The sequence below is a fragment of the Siphateles boraxobius genome, unplaced genomic scaffold, assembly GCF_051911475.1.
Source record: "Siphateles boraxobius isolate OS27281-9 unplaced genomic scaffold, OSU_SipBor_1 8, whole genome shotgun sequence".
Taxonomy (NCBI): Eukaryota; Metazoa; Chordata; class Actinopteri; order Cypriniformes; family Leuciscidae; genus Siphateles; species Siphateles boraxobius.
The window spans coordinates 28,013,855-28,036,241 of record NW_027509208.1 but is presented as its reverse complement, the minus strand read 5'-3'; the positions used below and the strand labels follow the sequence as shown (position 1 = coordinate 28,036,241).

The window sequence follows — 22,387 nt, the reverse complement described above, 5'->3', positions numbered from 1 at the left end:
CATACCAGCAGCAAGGTCGACCGTGCCCCCTTGGTGTGACTGCCCACTCCACCCTGGAGTGTGGCGTCCTCTTGGGCTCTAGCGCATGGCGCCTCGCTAACAGACATCTGCAGAGCTGCAGGCTGGGCGACACCTAACACATTCGCCAGATTCTATAATCTCCGAGTGGAGCCTGTGTCCTCTCGTGTACTCGCTTCAACCAGCTAGTACCGGACCCGCTCAGGTGTCTTCACTTGCTCGCCATTCCACTCCACGGACTGGATACGTGCGATATTTTCCTCAGGTGAGTTTTCCTGAAAGCCCTGAGCTCCTCCAGCACTCCTGACGTCGGCGCCAGTGTCTATTGCCTGTGCGTCGGCTAGGTGCCTCCCGTGTGCACGGTCCCTCCTCTGAGCGACCCCCACATGTGTATTTCCACTGTAAGCCTCTCTGAGCATGTGTCTTTCCCTTGGCAAGCCACCTTGCCACCCCTGGGGTTGAAATATTCCACCTGCGGCTGGACACCCCAGTGTTTTCCATATGCTTCCTTCGGGTCATATGTGTATTCTCTAAGTCCCCCCCCCCTCTGGGTTGGCATTAATTGCATACTTCCCCTAAGCTTGGGATATGCTTCCCAGTGTACTTTGGTATTCCTGTGATAAATGGAGTCCTTTGTCCAGGCTGACAGGGATCTCGATTTACGCAGGGCACTGGAAGACAGCTGAGAAGGTGGCGTGATTGGACTGGTAACCCCATTCGTCGTCATCCGATGTAACTCAGAGTGACAACGAAAGGGAACGTCTACGGTTACGTATGTAACCCTCGTTCCCTGAGTAGGGAACGGAGACGTTACGTCTGCCTGCCACTTTCCGCTGTACCGCGGGGATCGCCTGAGCTCAGTCTTGGCTCCTCAGCGAAGAAACATATCTGCATGTTGCTGGCGTCCTCGTTTTATACCCACGAGGTAAGGCGGAGATACGCTATGCAAATTCCGCAGACCCATGGCATTTCTTTGCCATTGGCTCGTTTTGTAATACTCGAAGTCGATAGGTGTTCTAAGCGAAACCCCATTCGTCGTCATCCGACGTAACGTCTCCGTTCCCTACTCAGGGAACGAGGGTTACATACGTAACCGTAGACGTTACAGTAGTAACCTAGACGTTTTAGAAAATGCTGCGGCAAGTTTTACATTTTTGTGCCATCTAGTGGTTTAGAGGAAAATAAAATCAAAGGAGCCTTTTACCCTGTAGAGCCATTAACCCTGTTGTACCCTACTTTTTGAAAGAGTTTTAAAAGTTTGTGAAAATTGCACCAAAGCAATTAAAAAAACCTGAAAAGAAGTTTGCATAATTAAATATAGCCCTGTATAAATTTGGTGTGAACTTTTTATAGATTTTATATTAACTTGATCTTTATTAAGCAGTTCTTTATTAAATAAAAACAAAACTCTGGAAGATGGGAATCCACACACACACTTGAACATTGTTGTTATCTTGTAAAATAAATCACTTATACTGTAATTATTTCCTTGTATTTAGTTATCCATTTCAGAAAATCGCTAACCACTTTTAAAGAATTGAATTCAAAAGAATTCTATAGAAATCCAATGTATGTACCAAATTATACGTCAATTAAATATCTGCACGGTACAACAGATTAAAGGGGTGGTTGATTATGATTTCACTTTTCTAACTTTAGTTTGTGTGTAAAGTTGCTGTTTGAGCATAAACAACATCTGCAAAGTTACGATGCTCAAAGTTCAAACCAAAGGGAGATATTTTCTTTTAAAGAAATTGCTTTTTAAGGACTACAACAAACGGCTGTTAGGGACTACACCACATTCCTCCCGGGTTAGTGACAGGGTTTCCCGCAGCACTTTGAAACTAAGGCGGCCGCCTAAGCAACACAAGCCTGCCTTCTTAACTACGTCGTCAAAAAAATTATATGAGCGATATCCGCCGTGTTACTCTGTCCTGTTTTCTACATTTCAATCTTTAAATATGTGATAAGCCTTCGTGTTCGCTTCAGTCTTGTTATCAGCGCGTTCTTCCGCAGCGGCGCAAAGTACGTCAAAACAAACAGAAGACAGGGTGTGTGTGTGTGTGTGTATGTGTATGTGTGTGTGTGTGTGTGTGTGTGTGTGTGTGTGTGTGTGTGTGTGTGTGTGTGTGTGTGTGTGTGTGTGTATGTGTGTGTGTGTGTGTGTGTGTTCATCTGAGCCTCATTCGTCTGTCACTGCTCGTCAATCTCAGAATATTTGAGATGACCAATCAAATCAAAGTAGGCGGGCTTTATGTTCGCAGGGCGAATTTTAGCAGAGCGACTCATAGACAGTAAAGGAGCGACTTGACGCGCTTCAGTTTACGGTCGGTCTAAACATTTTCTATTTGACAGTTTTTTTTAGGTCATAAATGTTAAACGAATCACAAAAATAATCAGGCAAACATCATTAAAAAGATATAAGACTCAAGTTTCATGATTTGTCTTAATTTGTGTCATGAGCAATTCCAAAACAAAAACATCTCAACAATATCAGAAAACAGAGAACTGAAACAGAGCTGAAGTAAAATAAGGAAACAATGGAAACAAAATGAACTGTAGAAATAAAATAAATAAAGCTTCAACTTAGGAGTAGTTTGGGAAACACAAACACAGAATATGTGACAACTGCATCCTAACTCACAATCAATGGTTTACTGTTGACAAAATATGCAACATTAATATTGTCAACTGCATTTGCGATTCAGTAATATCTTTTGTTATTGATTCTGTCCATTATTTTATTTATTTTTCCATTTAAAGGCTCTCAAGATGTTTACTGAGAAACATGTGGGCCAAATGGACTGGATTTTTCAGGGGCCAAATTTTAGCCCCAGTTCAACGTTAATGAGAAATAAGGCTGTGTGAAAGGTGAAAATAACCTTTTTACATTATGAAGTCCAGGCTATGGATGTTTGTTCATGCTAAAAATATAAACATGATGCACAGATAACAATACTAGTAATGAAGACAACTTTTTTGCTGCATGTCATATTTCACCTTTAAGTGGAAAATAAAGACTCAAGTTATCCTGAAATAAGAGCAAGAAGGTTTATTTATTTATCTATTTTTGCTGTTGCTGTTAGGGATTGTGTAGGCATGATTTAGGTGTTAATGTCTGAGCTAAAGACTGGACTCACTTGTTAGACTCCAGTGATATCGGGCAGGCACATGGTCTACACATGAAGGTGCCATCAGGAAGAAAAACAGGTAAAAATCCATCTTCACAGTGCTCACAGAAATCTCCAACAGTGTGATCCTGACATTCCTGAAACATGTGATGCAGAAAAGAGGTGATTGCATTCCAGAAAAAAAGAAAAAATACACGAATGCTGGTTACACTGCCAAGGTTACAGAAATGTTAAAATCAACACCATATTTGCTAGTGTGACAGTTACCACAAGAATTTCAGTTTTTTTGTGACTTGTTTTTTTGTTAAAGCACTTACATTAAATAATTTAAAATGTTTTTACTTTAAAGAGTTTTGAAACTAATACTTACAATGCATATCCCAGTGATATCCTCACAGCTATCAGCATGGCCTTTACAGTTACAGGGGAGACAGGTTTCCTGTTCACTCAGGAAGAATCCTCGAGCACATACCTGCAATAAAGTCATTGCCAAACATGAACATGAACTATCACACAGTCATGATATGTGCCATATCTACTGTATGAATGTTTTTCTAACTACAGTCACGTCATATTCCAGGTATTGGTTTTTAAAAAAGCTTAACTAGGATATTTTAATTTTGTTATATGAAGGTCATCTAAAAAAGTCTTGTAAACTTTTCTCAGGGCTGTAAAAAAAAAAAAAGCCCCCCCCAAAAAAAAAGAACACAAAAACCTTGCACCACACTAAGTGTATTGTAATTGTCAAAACATTTGGTAACTAATAAAACTTAATTTCATTCACGTTAGTGACAACATGTTACAATGTTTACATGGTACAATAACTGTGAGCCTACTGTTTTTATAAGTGCTTAGTGCTCAAGATTTCATAATTTTGCGATACGATTTCGATGACTTGTTGACTTTCTGCAAGAGGGTGCCCTGTGGCTACGAGTATGAAACAGGCAATACAGGTGTACTCCCTAATGCTCAAAACAACCTATTCTGGGTAAAAATAGGATAAATAATACTTCTCTCTAAATTAATTTAAAGTAAATACAAATCCATAAGATTTTCTCCAGTGTAGAGAAGTGTAGGCCTAGACCTTTCTAATGATTTATAGTTAGCTGTAAGACTGGAAAAACTGGAAGAACTAGAAGATAGCACAACTCTCTGAGAGAACAAAACAAATTAACATTTGAATTTCTCTCTTGTGCACCATTCGAGATGCAAGTCTCACCTCAGAAATCCTAATCTACATATTTTACCTTGACCCCCCATTCTCCCCCCACTTCTTTTCCCTCATGCTGAAATCATCTGAAATTCACCCAAGAATCTATAAAGTTTTGATTCTTACTAGGACTGGTTGTTAAAGATCCCTAACTTTCAGCACAACAATTGAATGGGGATGTTGGGTGGTCTTGGGTGGGGTGAACTTTGGCACAGAACTCACGGTGCCACCAGTGTGACACATCCTCAGTTGTGTGCCCGACCTCATTGGGTGTTTCGGCCACTTATCACAAGACACCCTCCGCCGGGGTTGGCCCACCACGGGTTGATCAGACCCGGGTGTGTGTCACACGGTGGTGACACCATGCGATCATTTGGCAGCCCATGTTGCGTCCCTACGTTTCAGCCACAGCCAGTGACTGCTCCGTTCCGCTGCAGTGGCAAGTTCTTTGATTGCCCTCCGTTGGGGCTGCCCTCTGATCCCTACTTCATTTAGGAGCCTTGTGGTAGAGCTGGCTACAAAACCCCTGCATCCCACCTCCACTGGCCACACCTTCACGTTCCAGCCCCGCCCCTCTGCTTCAGCTGCTAAGTTGGCATAACGCAGCCTCTTCCGTTCGAATGCCTCATCAATGGCATCCTCCCATGGGACTGTCATTTCAACAATGAAGACACGCCGGCAGGACTTGGACCAGAAGACAAGGTCTGGGCGCAGGTTGGTTGCTGCAATTTCGGGTGGGTAGTTGAGCCTCTGGTTAAGGTCTACTCGCATTTCCCAATCCCGGGCTGCGTTCAGTGGGCCAGAGTTTGGGAGTGATGGCTTAGTCCCCTGTTTCTCCCCTTCTCGCATGAAGGTTGTTCTCCATGGGATGGTAGTCTGGGCATTTAGAGGCGTGGCGTTGGTGGTTACCCTCTTGTTCTCAAGTTCGGCAGCCAAGCACCTCAGCACTTGGTTGTGGCGCCAGGTGTACCTTCCTTGAGTTAGGCTGGTCTTGCAACCCACCAGGATGTGTTTAAGGGTTGCTGGGGCTGCACACAGGGGACAGGCTGGGTCCTCTCCATACCAGAGATGTAAGTTGGTTGGGGAGGGCAGGACATCGTAAGTAGCTCTGATGATGAAACTTAGCCTATTAGCCTCCATGCCCCACATCTCACTCCATGTGATTTTTCTCCTCTCCACGCCATCCCACTTCATCCAGCGGCCTTGCTGGGCTTGGGAGACAGCCTTGGCACACCTGGCTGCTTCCTCTTGGTGGAGCAACTCCTCCACCACCATGTGCAGCCGTTCGGTTAGAGTGGCCTTTTGCCATGTGGGTGTTGCTGCTTCCAATCCAAGGCCCCCTCTGCCATGGGGCATTTGATGTGCCATTTAATGTGAATAATTATCATACAGTATCACACATGTTTGATGTCATTTGAAATGTCTCAGTGCGACTGGTACAAAGGTCTCATTCTCAAAGAGGTAAACCAGAAGGTAATAAAGTTCTTAAGAGTTTAGAAATATCTTGCATACAGAAGGGAAGGGTTCAGGCAAATGGTCCTCTGCTCTCAAAAGGTGTAACCTCTTAATGCAAATTTCCATTGTTAGCACATGTTTCCATGTGAAAGAAGGTTCTGTCCATATAAAGAAATGCAGCAAAGGGTTCGGGGCCTTTCGGGGCATTTCAGATGATTTCAGCATGAGGGAAAAGAAGTGGGGGGAGAATGGGGGAGTCAAGGTAAAAGATGTATACAAAGAAATGCAGCAAAGGGTTCGGGGCCTTTCTGTACCTCAGATCAGCCCGTGAGGCTGAGAGTCGCAGAGACTCTCAACTTCATGTATTTCCTAATGTCGGGTTAACATTTCTCCTCTTTATTCCAGAGCATTTGATGTTTTGTATTGATTATATTTGAACTGATTATGAAATTGTAATGATACATTTACCTGACATAAGAAATTGTTACATTTGATTATTCTAACTGACTTTGACATTATTTTCATTAGAGTTAAAAAGGAATAGTTAAACATTCACTCACATTTAATGATACACGGATATCATTAAAACCTTTTTTATTAATGGAGTCAGATGAAATAACAAGTTAATACATATGAGAAAATGTATTGAATTTAATCAAAAATACTTTGCCACGAGAAAAGACAGTAACACCTAAAGACCTTCCGTGCTGTTCGGATGCCGGACTTTGAGCCGATCGAACGCGAGTTTACCTTTGGAGTAAGTCTACGAAGCCCAAATGGACGTGGTGGTGGAAAGAATATGGGATGGTTAGAAAAAATATTTTTCAAAGCTTTTGTGTTCTCTTGCAAAACTTTTGTGTTCCCTCGAGAAACTTTGCGATCTCTATGAGCAGGCGGCTGAGAGACAAGTCCGAAGGGCAAAATGAAAACCCCAAAAAGCGTTACTGCAAAAATTGTCAATTTTCAATGTTCCAAATTCAGTTCACACATCAAAGGTCTCCAACTGGTCGTACTACAACACTTAGTTTGATAAAATATGCTTCAAGCATAATTTTTTATTATGAAAAATGTTCAATAAATTCACTGTAACACACTGTACTGTCACCAAATTCAGTTCACAAAATGAACATCACTGTTCTCCTGCTGGTTATACTACAACACTTAGTATGGCAAGTCATAGCATATAAAAAAATAAGTAGACTTGACCTATTCTTTACACAGATGATGCTGGTACCCAGCTAACATACTAGTTACAACCATAGATTTTGCATTATATTTGCTAACTGAATTTTATGGCATAACACTGTATAAAAGTAAAGTTTCTAATAAGAGTGTAGTTATTGTTTTTTTTTCATAATAATTAATCATTGAAATTATGCAAATTTTTCTGTGTGTAACATTGAAGTTAATGACTATTTTTGTAGTAACACTTTTCGAGTTATGCACTTTGCAAACGGTCGCTTCGGACTTGTCTCTCAACCGCCTGCTCATAGAGATCAATTTATATTATAAGGCTTGTTTTTAAGAAAATTGACTTTACAGAACTCCTTGAACTAAGCACTGACTGTATTTCTTTATACATACGCCCAATTTCAAGATAAAACTCTTTGAACCGCTCTAATGTTAGCGTACGGAAATGTCTGAAATACTGACAGCGGGACATTAAACAGAAAGTGTTTATCCAAACTCACTACAAGATTTGCGAGAAAACGGAAAAGCTTTGATTTTTTTCCACCACCGTGTCCCTTTAGTGGCTCCGTACAAGTTTAATCTGTTACAGTCAAATTTATTTTAGTTTTTCTCCCAAGGTTTTTTTCTCCATTCTTTCACCTGAAATAAAATGTAACATTTAATTTAATAATCAACAATAACATTGATCTGCCTGCATTAACACCATTATAAGAGAACTGAACTGAGCTGGACGATGACATCACTTTTTTCTCCAGAAAAGCTATAAATAAATTAATAACTTTTTTACAACAAAAATGAACCATTTCTGAACTTACTTAAACTGGACTGTGACACTATTGTCCTCTAGAAACAAACTTTCTTGCATTATTTTCCTGTTATCTCTGTAAAGCTGCTTTTGTACAATCTGTATTGTAAAAAGTGCTATATTAATAAAGGTTACTTGACTTCACTTGACTTTTCTCAAAATATATTTATGGTTTGGTTCAAACCTTAAATTTGTATTTATTTGTCAAAAATATTTCTTCTTCAAAGGAAAAACATTAATGCAAATTGAAAGGATTATTTATTATAAAGACCATATTACTGGGGGGGAAAGTGTGTTGGATTTACATGAATTGATTTACATGTACATCAGTTCCACTCATGGGACTTTCGGTCAAAGGATCGTGGGAAGCTGCAGCTTTCTGTTTGAGTCATCATCACTGCTTAGGAGGAACAGTGAGAGAAACCAAACTTTTTTTCTTTTAGTGTGTGTTTGTGTACAATTTTGATAGTCATGATTCATGATGTTTATGTTGTTAGGATTATATTATGGTATATTTACTGTACTATAAGATACAGTACAATCTTTTTAATTTTACTGACTTGAATAATATATTACATACCAAATATATATATATATATAAGAAATATATAAATAAATAAGAATAAAAAAGTCTTTGTTTCCTTTCGAGAACGGTCACTTCGTATTGCGTAGCAAATACGCAGTGGGGAAACTCCTTTTCCTCGAAATATTTGAGGGCGAACCAAACACAAATGAATCTTCCAAGTGATTCGTTCAAACATAATTCCACACAGAACTCAACACTCCAGACCCCCAAAACACCAGTCTAATCTAGGGCCATAAATGGAGTGGGCTCCAGCCAGTTCTAAAGCTTCAAAGAGATGTGCCCAACTAAAGGAGAACGTCGTCAATGTTAGATAGTTTGGAAAAGACTGATTGGTTCAGAGATGGCACGGCTCAGAACCCAACAAGATAACGGCAGAGGTTGTGTGAACACATGACAAATTATTTAAAACAGACCTCCTCCTTTTTAAGGACCTTGGTACGACCCCAGGATGGAAATCTCTGAAAACCACAGAGACTGAGACTTTACATATAAAATACATAAAATCATCCCAAAACAATTATTGACGGACGTCTAATCAAACATTGTTCAACTACATAATCCTATATTGGATCTACAACCTCTGTATGTGTTTATTATGCTTAGATCACATACAAGTCATGTAATTGTTATAACTATTAGATGTTTGAATGAAAGTGTGTCTTGATTCCTATCAATACAATCATATGTCCTTCATTCAGAGGATGGCTTGATTGAAATCTGTGTAAAATGTTTTGTGTTCTTATAATAGGAATCATGTCTAAACTGTATACTTATGTACTCTGCTAGAGCCGGAGAGTAAAGAGATCACAGATAGCGCATGATTTACGATGAGAGGTGAAGAGATCGCACCTCCCAAATAAAGACAGTGCCTAATTGGTCAGAACTCATCCAAGAGGCTGGACAAACAGCTGAGTTTAAAATCTTAGGACCTGAACAAAGCCAGAGTTTTAGTTGGGTTGAAAGAGTTTGGTTGAGTTGAATTTGTTCGCTAGAGCAGATTTACAGAAGTCATGGGGAAGCCATGACTGGTAACCAGACAGATGAGTAACCATGTAGACGAGCAGACAAAAGAACCCAAATAAAGATCAGAAGAACATGGGTTAAACAGCTTCATTCAAGCCATCTATAACTACTCTAGTCTCAATTTTCTTTCTGTTTCTTAGCTTTATTTTATTTTCCATTGAGAGTCTCGATTCTAAGTTAAGTTTTGCTGCAAAGTTTCGTTTAATCGATTCCACTGCAAACCCCGCTTTCCAACTTCAAAGACATCCGCCAACGCACCACGTGGTTGGCCGCCCAAGACACATATCCAGGCACAAGGAGACCGCCAGCTAATCAACGGACCCGGGAAACACCCTTTTACGCCGCCAAAAGGAATCCCCAAAGGAACGCAAAAGAAAAGAAAGCAAGTAGCCTCCAGACTCTTAACTGAACTGGTACTTTGATATAACATTTAATAACCCCACCTGATAAACGATAGAAGGGTTACATTAATGATTTATGGTTCGTTCAGGTCATGTCTTATAAGTGCATATAGAAACTTGGGATTTCATCATCTCACTCTTAAAACTCATTCTTTCCTCGCTCTCTTTCTTTCTGCAACTCGTATGAATGTGTGTGTGCGTCTGATGGTGTTAGATATTAGCTTTATGTGTTAGAATAATCAATAAAGTCTTCTTTGTATTTTAAAGATAATTCTTGTGTTATGTGCTTACGAATTTAATGTCTTAAACTGCTGATCTAAGTTACCTTGATTATAGTGTTTCATTATAGTGTCACGACACACACGGGACAGAAGATACAATTTGCAGCAGTTTATTAATATAAGGGTAATCCAAATCGTAGTCTTCCAGGCAGGGTTCAAAATCCAAATAATCCATCGGGCGGCCAGGGCGAAGCAGACAGTCCATCGGGCGGCCAGGGCGAAGCAGACGACCCATCGGGCGGCCAGGGCGAAGCAGATGACCCATCGGGCGGCCAGGGCGAAGCAGACGACCCATCGGGCGGCCAGGGCGAAGCAGACGACCCATCGGGCGGCCAGGGCGAAGCAGACGACCCCTCGGGCGGCCCGGGCGGTGAAGACCCCTCGGGTGTCCAGGGCGGTGAAGACCCCTCGGGCGGCCAGGGCGGTGAAGACCCTTCTGGCGGCCAGGGCGGTGAAGACCCCTCGGGCGGCCAGGGCGGTGAAGACCCCTCGGGCGGCCAGGGCGGGGAAGACCCCTCGGGCGGCCATGGCAGAGGCTCTGGAACAGACACTGGCACTGGCTCCGGCTCAGGAAAAGCAGACACCGGCTCAGGAACAGCAGACACTGGCTCTGGAACAGACGGCACCGGCTCTGGCTCTAGAACAGCCACTGGCTCCAGCTCTGGAACAGACACTGGCACTGGCTCAGGAACAGACACTGGCACTGGCTCAGGAACAGGCATTGGCTCAGGAACAGGCATTAGCTCAGGAACAGACACTGGCACTGGCTCAGGAACAGGCATTGGCTCAGGAACAGGCATTAGCTCAGGAACAGACTCCGGCTCAGGAACAGACACCAAAACTGTAACAGCCACAAGAACAGACACAAACACAGAAACAAACACTGGCTCTGGCGCTGGAACAGGCACTGGCTCTGGAACAGACATTGGCTCCAGCTCTGGAACAGGCACTGGCTCTGCCTCCGGCTCTGGAACAGGCACTGGCTCTGCCTCCGGCTCTGGAACAGGCACTGGCTCTGCCTCCGGCTCTGGAACAGGCACTGGCTCTGCCTCCGGCTCTGGAACAGGCACTGGCTCTGCCTCCGGCTCTGGAACAGGCACTGGCTCTGCCTCCGGCACTGGAACAGGCACTGGCTCTGCCTCCGGCACTGGAACAGGCATTGGCTCTGCCTCCGGCTCTGGAACAGCAGACACTGGCTCCGGCTCTGGAACAGGAGACACGGGTATGTCCAGGATCCGAGCCAGACGCTCCAGATAGTCCAGGTCCAGGAAGGCAGACGGCACTGGCTCTGCCTCCGGCTCTGGAACAGGCATTGGCTCTGCCTCCGGCTCTGGAACAGGCATTGGCTCTGCCTCCGGCTCTGGAACAGGCATTGGCTCTGCCTCCGGCTCTGGAACAGGCATTGGCTCTGCCTCCGGCTCTGGAACAGGCATTGGCTCTGCCTCCGGCTCTGGAACAGGCATTGGCTCTGCCTCCGGCTCTGGAACAGGCATTGGCTCTGCCTCCGGCTCTGGAACAGGCATTGGCTCTGCCTCCGGCTCTGGAACAGGCATTGGCTCTGCCTCCGGCTCTGGAACAGGCATTGGCTCTGCCTCCGGCTCTGGGACAGCAGACACTGGCTCCGGCTCAGGCTCTGGAACAGCAGACACAGACATGTAAAGGATCCGAGCCAGACGCTCCAGATAGTCCAGGTCCATGAAGGCAGACGGAACATGAACAGTCTCTGACTGGGCAGACGGGACGTGAACAGTCTCTCGTTGGGAAGACGTGACGTGAACAGTCTCTCGCTGGGCAGACGTGACGTGAACATTCTGTCGCTGGGCAGACCTGACGTGAACAGTCTCTCGCTGGGCAGACGTGACGTGAACAGTCTCTCGCTGGGCAGACGTGACGTGAACAGTCTCTCGCTGGGCAGACGGAACATGAACAGTCTCTGACTGGGCAGACGCAACGTGAACAGTCTCTGACTGGGCAGACGGGACGTGAACAGTCTCTGACTGGGCAGACGGGCTGTGTCTCCTCCTTCTCCTTCTCCGGACCACCGAACTCATGACCACTGGAACCGGGACCACCGGAACAGGGATCATCTCCCGACTACATCCTCCACTGTGACCTCCACGGGACCCGCGAATCTTGACCAACCGGGTCCCCTTAAAAAACTCCCTTCTCTCCACCTCGGTGGCTGGGGAGGAGATATTAAAAAACATACCGCTGGATCTGAGTTGACGGATTCGTTCTGTCACGACACACACGGGACAGAAGATCCAATTTGCAGCAGTTTATTAATATAAGGGTAATCCAAATCGTAGTCTTCCAGGCAGGGGTCAAAATCCAAATAATCCAAATAATCCAAATAAACATGAAAACAAAACACAAACCAACAAGAAAACCGACCAAGGAAGTGGTGACATCTAACAACGAATCCGTACACATACTAACACAGACAGGGAATATATACACAGATCTAACAAGACTAACAATGAACAGCTGGGAACAATGATGACAGGGAACAGCTGAGTGCAATGAACTGATGAGTGACAGTGACAGACAGAATGCTGGGAAATGAAGTCAATAGTGAAGGACACCGTGATAACGAGGACCTCTAGTGACAAACATGGGAACACAACCAGACACTGTGACATATAGTTTGGATATTTATATCCGTTTTAGAGCTGATAGTTACGGCCCGTTCAAATGAACGCTAGACGAGTCATTGCTCGGCCGTTTAAGTGATTCTTTTAAGATTCCCCATAAATTAATTAATAATTCCTTTTGAGCTAAATTGGCCTGTCTGACCCCACCCCGCCCCGCCCCGCCCGCGTGACTCACATTCTATATAAAGAGACCTTTTTTACCAGGGCCCGCTGTAAAGCGTGCGCTGAACCTGCTCTCTCTCGCGTGTTCCCCCGCTTCCTTCCCTCATTGAGCCGCGACGGAAGAACTGTGCGGTTGATGTGCACACAGATTTACGTCATAAGAGAGCTTTCCCGCCCTTCCATTCTATATGTCACGCAGAGCCCTCTCCGTGACTCAGACACAACACGTGCGTTTTCATGCGGAATCAAACCACGTTGAAACTGCTCTCTCTCACCACGGCTGTTCACACCATTCTCTCGGCGCTTGCGGCTAGCTTCCTGTACGTCAGTGAGCTACCATGCCCTGTTGCGCGTGCCCCTACTTTGCACACACCCTTCTTCTTGTGCGTCCTCAGCATGATTCAGACGAACAATGAGCATCAGAACGGGTGAGCCCATGCCGGCCCCGTCTCCCCCGTGACTCACTCTCTCCAGAGAAAGTATTTTCTCCAGTGTTATTCAACACCTTCAAAGAGAGCTCGCTCATCCTTCACAGTACCCTCTTAGCTCAGGTGTCTTGATGCTTGACTGCAGCAAGGGCGCGTTATTAGCACGCACCCCCTGCAGAATAACACTGCTTTATCAGAGAGCCGATAAACACAAACAAACAGAGTGAACTATAGCTGCAGTCAATGGGCCCGCTGTAAAGAGCGCACCGCTTCAGACAAAAGCTGTTCTCACAGCAGGTCAAACAGAGCGAGACATAAATGTTTCCCCTACAGCCTGCCGCTCACGGGTGGCTGGGAATGTTCAAACCAGTTACCAAGCCCATTATAAAGCACGCACCACTGATACCACAAACTATCACTGCAGTCAGACAATTTTCGAATTCGCTCGCAGACCCCCTGCGTTTTCAGGCGATAGACCTGAAAGATGCTTACTTTCACATTCAGATAATGCCCAGCCACAGGCCGTTCTTGAGATTCGCCTTCGAGGGGTGGGCTTATCAATACACGGTCCTGCCGTTTGGTCTGTCCCTAGCACCCCATACATTCACGAAGTGAATTCCAAGAGCAAACTGTCAACCAGCCAGAATGTAATCTTTTTTGGGCACAGTTATCGACTCTGTAACAATGAGAGCGCAGCTCACACCAGAGCGCGTGCTCTCTATACAACAGCTGGTGTCCTCCTTCAGGGTAGTTGCGCGCGCGACCCTCAGGAAGTTTCAGAGGCTTCTTGGTCTCATGGCCGCCGCATCGTCAGTACTCCAGCTGGGGTTACTGCATATGCGCCCCCTTCAGAACTGGCTAAATCGCCGCGTGCCAGCCCATGCATGGTGGTCAGGCCGCATGCACATCATGGTGAACCAGCGCTGTGTTGAAGCTCTGGTCCCTTGGAAAGCCCAGAAATTGGTACCATTCTGGTGTAATTATTGGTGTGGCCTCCAGGAGGAAAGTGATTTTCACAGACGCCTCCAAGCAAGGTTGGGGAGCGCTGCACGAGGGCAGGCCTTCCTCCGGTTTCTGGTTGAACCCGAAGAAGAGCTTACATATCAACTGTCTGGAGATGAGAGCAGTTTGGTTAGCCCTGAATATTTTTCTGCCAGACCTCAGGGGACACCACGTCTTTGTTCGCACGGACAACATGTCGATGGTGTCCTATATAAATTGCCAGGGCAGCCTCAGATCAGGCAGCCTGTATGTCATGCCCAGAAAGCTCCTCCTTTGGTCGCATGTCAACCTGTGCTCCCTGAGAGCTGCGCATGTCCCAGGGGTCCAAAAATGTGGGCGCGGACATGATGTCTCGATACAACACTCCCCCAGGCGGTTCGTCTGATATGGAGTGTGTTCGGCAGGGCAGAGGTCGACCTCTTCGCCTCGAGGAACAACACTCACTGTGCAATGTTCTTTTCGAAGAACAGGCCCATGGCCCAGACGCCCGCTGAATGCGTTCCCTCCGGTGCGTTCCTATGATCCCTCAGGTAGTCAGACGGATCAGGGAGAGCGGATGCTCAGTCCTCCTAGTAGCCCCCCTCTGTAAAACCCAAGCGTGGCTTCCGGAGCTGGTACAGATGACGGACACTGTCCCCTGGCCAGCGCCAATGAGGAAGGACCTCCTCACACAGGTGAACGGGACGATCTGGCATCCTCACCCCGACTTATGGGCCCTCCATGTATGGGTATCCGTGTATACTTAGAGCATTCTGAGCCGTTTAGGCAGTCAGAACAGCTTTTTGTTTGCTTCAGTGGCCGCACCAAAGGGGTCCCTGTCACGAAGCAGAGGCTATCTAGATCAGTGGTTCTCAAAGTTGGGTCTGCGGACCCCCTGAAATAATTTTAGAGCCCTATGAACGGAATCGCGGAATCCAGTCAGACCTTCGAGGAAATTCTTGGCAGAGCGCACCTGCTCTCTCTTTCTCTCCCCCCACAAACATGCGCGCATACAGAGAGAAGAGTGAATCCGTGCATATACAGTAGCCTAGCCTAGTTGTAAAATCAAAGTTAAGAGGCTAGGTTTAAATTTTTCAGTTCTTTTTTTTTATCCGTCAGTTTATTTAAAATGTTTTAAATTGAAATTGTTTAAGACGTTTAGTAGCTTGCCTATGTCATTTGTAATGGAAGCCCGTTTCTGCCACTGAATACAAAAAAGAAAAGGTAATTGTGACTTTAAAGTCAGAATTGTGAGATTAAAAAGTCATAATTAGCCTACCTTTTTATAGTCTTATATGGCGGACACAGGCTTTCATTCTCTTTGATAGGTGGCATAGGCCTAGTAAAATGAATGAGCCTTTTGCCTTAACACAAGAACGCTCTTGTGTTAAGGCATCTCCAGAGCTGCTATGAGTCACTTTGAGAACGTTTCAGCATTTAATTTGATACAAAAATAGGGGCGGTTCTTAGCCCAAACTAAAATTGGGTATTTTTATTGAAATTAATGAATTGATTATAAAAGCGATTTAAGGGAATAAAGAAAAAGAAAGGCTTATTGTATTAGTCAAATAATTACAGTTGTCAACTATTAAATCTTTATCTACTTACATTTTACCAGGCGTTCGTTCACTGTTACCATCCTTCTGTGAATGGTAAGCCCCTCCTTCTTTAATAATTTTGACATTGATGAGCTAGACCGCTGAACTTTTAGTCATCCAACAAACAGAGCGGTGCGTAATGGAGTGCATCAGAGCAGCATCAAGAATATCAAATACATTGCAGTGAATCTCTTATTTGCATCTTAAGGTTATTGCCAATAATAATGACAGGTTTGCGAAAAGTGTAGAACTTGGTGAGCTTGCGCAAAACACATCTTCAGCACAGCGACTCGTTTAAACACCTCTGATTGGCCGATGCGTGCAACAGACATGTTTGTGATTGGCTACAATGCTCAACGCTCCAAAAGCACGTTGTAAGTACCTTTAATGCAAAGGGAAAAATATAATAAAACTGTAATATGCACTTTTCATGATTAGGTAATCAAGGCAGCTGTAATTTTATTCACATTTGTTTTTCTGATTAATTGTTTTGCTCTATGAGAAAGACAAGGTAGCAAAATATTCGGGGCTTTACTAAAAACATTCCGCCTCTGGGCCTACATAAATAATAACAATACAAAACGTTTATTCACTACAACCCGCAAAATAAAAGTTTAGTTTAACTTAATTACTAGGATGTTTTCTGCAACAGTGTTAATTCTGTTATGATTTTTGATTGTTCTGCCATTGATATAATGTGCAATGAGTTCATTATTTTAAAGTTGATGCACGTAAAGTAACATTACATAATTTAAATGTTATTTTAAATGGATGGTTCAGCCAAACAAATAAAAAGTGTGTCATCATTTGCTCACCCTCAAGTTGTTCAAAACCTGAATGAGTTTCTTTCTCCTGCTGAACACAAAAGAAGATTTTGAAGGAATTTTGAAGAATGTGGGTAACCAAACAGTTTCTGGTACTTTTTTTAAAAAACTTATGGAAGTCAATGGGGTCCATCAACTGTTTGGTTACCGACATTCTTCAAAATATCTTCTTTTGTGTTCAGCAGGAGAAAGAAACTCATTCAGGCTTGGAAAAATTTGAGGGTGAGTAAATTATGACAGAATTTTAATTTTGGGTGAACTATTATTTTAATGTAAAATGTTAATGTTTTAATTTTAGGGAATTTGAATGTTTGGTTTTATTAGAACAAGCCTGTGCTTGCTGTCTTGCTGTTGATTTTATGAAAGGTTTTAAGATAAATGACAATGTAAATGCTATTGAGTCCAAATGCAATTTGAATAAAACACCCACTGTCTACAAGTATATAAATGTTATTAACATGATTTAAACTGACGTGTTTCTGTTATATAAAACAGGTCTTAAGTTTTTAGGGTGAAAAATATTACAATGCAATTAATTCCAATGGCATTTAAGAGTACAAATAGTTTTAAGGATATTAATCACAGACAGTTATTGTTATGAGGGGGTCCTTGGAAATTTTTCTCCGCTCTAAGGGGTCGCAAAAAGTTTGAGAACCCCTGATCCAGATTGATAGTGGACGCCATCTCGCTGGCATACGCCTCTGTGGGCCAGAATTGTCCCATAGGCGCTAAAGCCCATTCCACGAGAGGCATGGCCTTCTCGTGGGCTTGGTCTAGTGGTGTACCAATTCAAGACATTTGTGTGGCGGCCGGCTGGTCGTCCACGTTTGTCAGATTTTATAATCTGGAGGTACCTTGTCTGCAGGCCAGGTTCCTCTCAGTATGATATTTAACCCGACGGTGTCTGGTTTTTTATCAGTCTGGAATGTTACTGTCCATAAGCACAAATAGTTCTAGGACTGTTATGAGCCCAGTTTTTATTCATGACACCTGACTCTGTCTGGTTAGTGTTACTATGCTGGGAGACTTATTTTTGACTTGTTCTGTCGAGCCTCTGGGTTTTTTGCAACTATTGCAATTGCAATTTGTCAAGTGTGTCGCTTCAGTCGATTTAATCCTGATATATTGGCCGAAATGAGATATCTTTATAGGCTTAGGCCAAGCCCATTCAGGCGCGCTCTGACGTACTCAGCGCCAAGTCAGTTGATGGGTTCGTGCGTCTGAGGCGCTCGGCCATTGGATGTGCAGGTGCTGCAGCACAGCCAATGAGCAAGCTAGATGCTCTGCTGTGTTTTGCTGTACAGCTGCACTGTGTTTTAAATTATTGCTTCAATATTTCGAGGAAATTGAGTTTCCCCACTGTGTATTTGCTACAAAATACTCGTTCCCTGCTCTCAGGGAGTATGTTTTTTTACAATCTCTAGGACCAATTTCTCAAAGCTTAGGTCACTTCTTCAAAACTCTTCACACAGTGAGCACAACAACATTCTATTAGGGCGGTCAACGAATATTCTAAATTCGAATATAAATTTCGAAGGAGAAAATTAATATTCGAATGTGGAAAAACACGCCCGCGGTAGCAGAGGCGTGGATGTCTGCTTTGCGAGTGGCAAAATTCTGAAGCTTAAAATGTAAAACGTATTTTCCAGCTGCACAGTTAGCACAGTGAGTGTCTGGCTCACTCATTGGCTGTGCTGCGGCAACTGCACATCCAATGGCGCGGGCGCCTCCAACGTGTGCGCCAATGAGCTAGCATTACAGCCTACACGTCAAAGCCCGCAAAGGGGGTGTGGCCAGACGCCCCCGAAATAGCCATTATAGCAGCAGTTTACCACAGCACAGCTCACTCGGAGCGTTCAATGTCGGTTCTATATGTAAAACCTCAATTAATGTTAATAATATTTGTTTCAATCCCTGAATGAAGCCTGCTATATTTAGGACTTACATTGCTTGCACAAAACCCTTGATCAGCACTCAAAATTTGCTTATTGTTGTTCATTTAAACCATTATGCGCAGAGAGCGTGAGGGTGAGGGCGAGAGAGAGAGAGAGAGAGAGAGAGAGAGAGAGAGAGAGAGAGAGAGAGAGAGAGAGAGAGAGAGAGAGAGAGAGTGCCTGCGAGTGCGAGCGAGAGTAAGGTCTGCGGTCTTGGCCATTAGTTGAATTACTTGTTTTTGTGTAATACGTTGTCAAATATGTTTAAACTTAAATGAACTACATATACAAGTACTTATGTCTCTTTGTATTAATTTGTCCTGTTATTGACGTAATGCGCATCATTGACAAAATGCGCAACCAGATGTTCGAATAGTTCGAATATATATATATATATATATATATATATATATATATATATATATATATATATATATATATATATATATGTGTGTGGGGTTTTTTTTATGGAATATTCTAACGTCATTTTTGAGCAATTTTGACAGCCCTACAGTCTATGTGAGCTCTAAATGAACTGTGGATCATTTGTCATTTCTTTTGCATTGACTACATCTTTCCAATTACATTAATTCTTTTCTCAGGCACAACCACAGCCAAAACTCTACATATACAGGCCAATTTGCACATTTGCATTCTTTTTTCAAATCTCAAAAGTTAAAAACCAAAACATAACCAAAACAAAAGTTCAAAACCAAACATAATACAAAACTGAATAAACAGTGTAACTATGATAAGGGCTCAGGGAACAAGTTGGCAGGACCCGGCGAACCCTCAATGTAAAGTTTTCTTCACTAAATAAAAAATAAATAAACATAAATAACAAAATGGAAGTAAAGTGGAAGACCCTCACGGACGACTGCCGCATAAACTAAAACAAAACACCAACATAAAGTCTAGGCCTGGTCCACTCTCGTCCTTCATTGTCGTCATTCCTCCTCTTACCCTCCCGGAGCTCCTCTCTGGGACTCAAGACAGTGTGGCGCACATGTGACGCTCATTATCACTCGTGCCACCGGCATGCCACAAACAGTAATTTGCTACATTTTTACAGTAATACCATATTGATATATATTCCAAATCTAAAAAAAAGAATACTATAAAAACATTTGATGTAACTTATCACTTACACACGTGTTAGTCCTTTTATCTAATTTACATCTCTACATAAGGGGACAATAATTGTGTACTGAAATGTAAACTTGGGCCATGTAACATAGTATACTGCTGTGAATTCTATACAGAGAATGTCATTCTCATTCTGTAAAGAAATTTTCCAAAAGTAAACCATATAATGCTACCTGTTGTTAGTGTTTGTGTTATTATATGTTTGTGTTAGCATGAGGGACAAAGTGCATATGTTGCATGACAACCTGTTATGTAAAAATTAGTTTAAATTAAAAGTATTTTGGTAGTTTTAGTGATTTATATATATATATGAAATTTGCTGCTGTGCCAAGCTGGAAGTTGGTAAGGAGAACTGTGTGGAGAGTTTTGAAAAAATGGCCTATGTATTAATTGAGAAATTGTATAAAAAACAAAACAGAACAAAACCATTAGTTGTCCCCTCGAAATATCTAAATGTCCAACCCCAGGAAAGCATCATATAATGCTGCTGAGTGGCCTGGTTATACAGTAGTGTAGTGAGAAGTGTTTAATTCAATAAGCTCCCACTGCAAGGCAGAACAAAGCTGACCTTCATTCATTACACCCTCTGACTGTTCTACTTCTGAACGCACAGTGTCTAAAAGTGGAGTAAATATATGAGCAATCTCCTGCTCTGCAGAACAATAGATGGACTGGCTCCCAGCTCTTACATTTCATACTTTTATAATTACAGATATAGAGTCAATAAAAATGACGGACCCCACAATGCATCATGCCCAAACCAGCTAGGTCCGCAACACAGACCTTAAACTAGTAAGACTGTCAGCCAAAAGCTCATAGATACGCCAGTTGACTGTTGATACTGCAACTCTACCACCAGGATTTCAACCTGCCAGTCAGACTAAAACTTCCACCTCAATGGTGTCACACAATTCTGTTTGCCCATGCCGGTCTAACAAGCAAGAGGAGCAGCTTTAAAAAAATAAATAATAACGTTGGTCTACAAAAACATAGACTTCTATGACATAGACATAGATGAATGAAGTCATGATTCAGCTTATTTGTTGTATTTGGCCAGAGGAGAACAGCCTCCTGTTACAATCCTCCGTGACGGAGCCTGGTTTCTCTCAAGGTCTTTTTCCCCCACTACTTTGTGATATTTTTGTTCCTTGCCACTGTCACACTTTGGCTTAATCAATGGGTGGTAAAAAGACAAATAATATTCAGTTAATTGCACTGAAACTATTGAATGAGAAAAGAATAATTGAATTGAATTAGTTAAACTGAATAATGATATACAGTATCATTTTCTGCAGAGCTGCTTTGTAGTTGTAATTAAACTGAATTTATTGTTTCCTGATCGAAGAATTTTACATAATTGTTCCGTTTCTTTCCTGTTCATTACAGTGAAACTACTCTAAAGTTTGGTAGTTTTAGTGCATTTTTTTAATGAAATTTGCTTTTATATGAGCTGCTGCTGCTTTGCATCTGTAAGCCTTGTATATTTCTCTGTTCTCTTACAAGAGGTTCTCTCGTATTGCGTAAGTTGCTTACGCTACGGGTAAAGTCATCTTTTCTCGAGATATTGAAGCCTAAAATTATCCTTAATTTTCCATTTATTGTCAACACAGTGCAGGCAACTGCTGCAGCCTACCACTGAGACTCGCGCGTGACTTCGCACCCTCTACGCGTCACAGCCCGCAAAAATGGGGGTGGCTTAGCGTATAAAAGTCAGGCTCGGAGACTGCATCACTGATTTCATCATCTTCAGCGAAGCTCTCCGCATCGCTGGACTCTGAGAGAAGCCGCCGCTGAAACCAGCGACCAGCACGCAGAGGAAAGAGCCTGAGGAAGCTGGTCGTCTTCGCCGCCTTCAGCCTTCCATGCCTGCTACGCCATCCGGCGACGAGTATCCTTTTAGTGCTATTGCTTTCTGTGAGTGTTCGCCGCTGCGACACTCACTTTCTAAAAGAGCGCAAGGTGTTTTTCTAAAAATGCCTCGCATTTACTGTGGCTCGTGCAGAGCCCCGCCCAGCGCCGGAGACCGCCATGTGATCTGCGCTCTCTGCCTGGGCCCGGAACACGCAGCCCTCGCCCTGGATTCGGTAGGCTGCGGGCTCGACTCGAGGCCGTCACTATGGATACAGCCTGAGGTCACACTGAAGAGCTCGCCGGATTACATCCCGCCAGCTTCTCTCTCTCCTTCTCCGTCCCTCCCGGACGCGCAGCTGCCGACTTTGGCCCTCACTGCCGCCGCCTCAGCTGAAGGAATGGACCCAGGTGACAGCTGTTCCATCCTGGCAACGGACAGCGAGGAGTGGTCGAGTTCTCATCACTCCGCCTCCTCCTCGATCCGGGAAGGCTACAAAAGCTACTGCAGCGGTGTATTCGGCAGCCAACGAGCCGAGTTATGCAACCCGCTCACCTTCACACAACCGCCGTTGCTACGGCGACCCAGACAAATCTCTCAAAAGATGGTTGAGTCCCGCCGCGGCCGGACCATCATTGAAACATCTCGCCCTGTCAGTCCCCTTAGAATGGCTAGTGCAGCGATGTATGCGGCAGCCAACGAGCCAGTAA

The 22,387-nt window shown here is 43.7% G+C and overlaps 1 protein-coding gene across 3 annotated transcripts in view; it reads right to left on the bottom strand.

The window, feature by feature from the left end:
• lama4 (laminin, alpha 4) overlaps window positions 1–22,387 on the bottom strand; it is a 177,204-nt gene that overhangs the window by 121,636 nt on the left and 33,181 nt on the right. For all 3 annotated transcript variants that reach the window (XM_077220211.1, XM_077220210.1, XM_077220212.1), the window contains exons 2-3: window positions 3,520–3,621; window positions 3,159–3,286 (exon numbers count right to left, since the gene is read on the bottom strand). In XM_077220211.1, coding sequence (XP_077076326.1) covers window positions 3,159–3,286; window positions 3,520–3,621 — 230 coding nt within the window. The remainder of the gene's footprint in view (window positions 1–3,158; window positions 3,287–3,519; window positions 3,622–22,387) is intronic.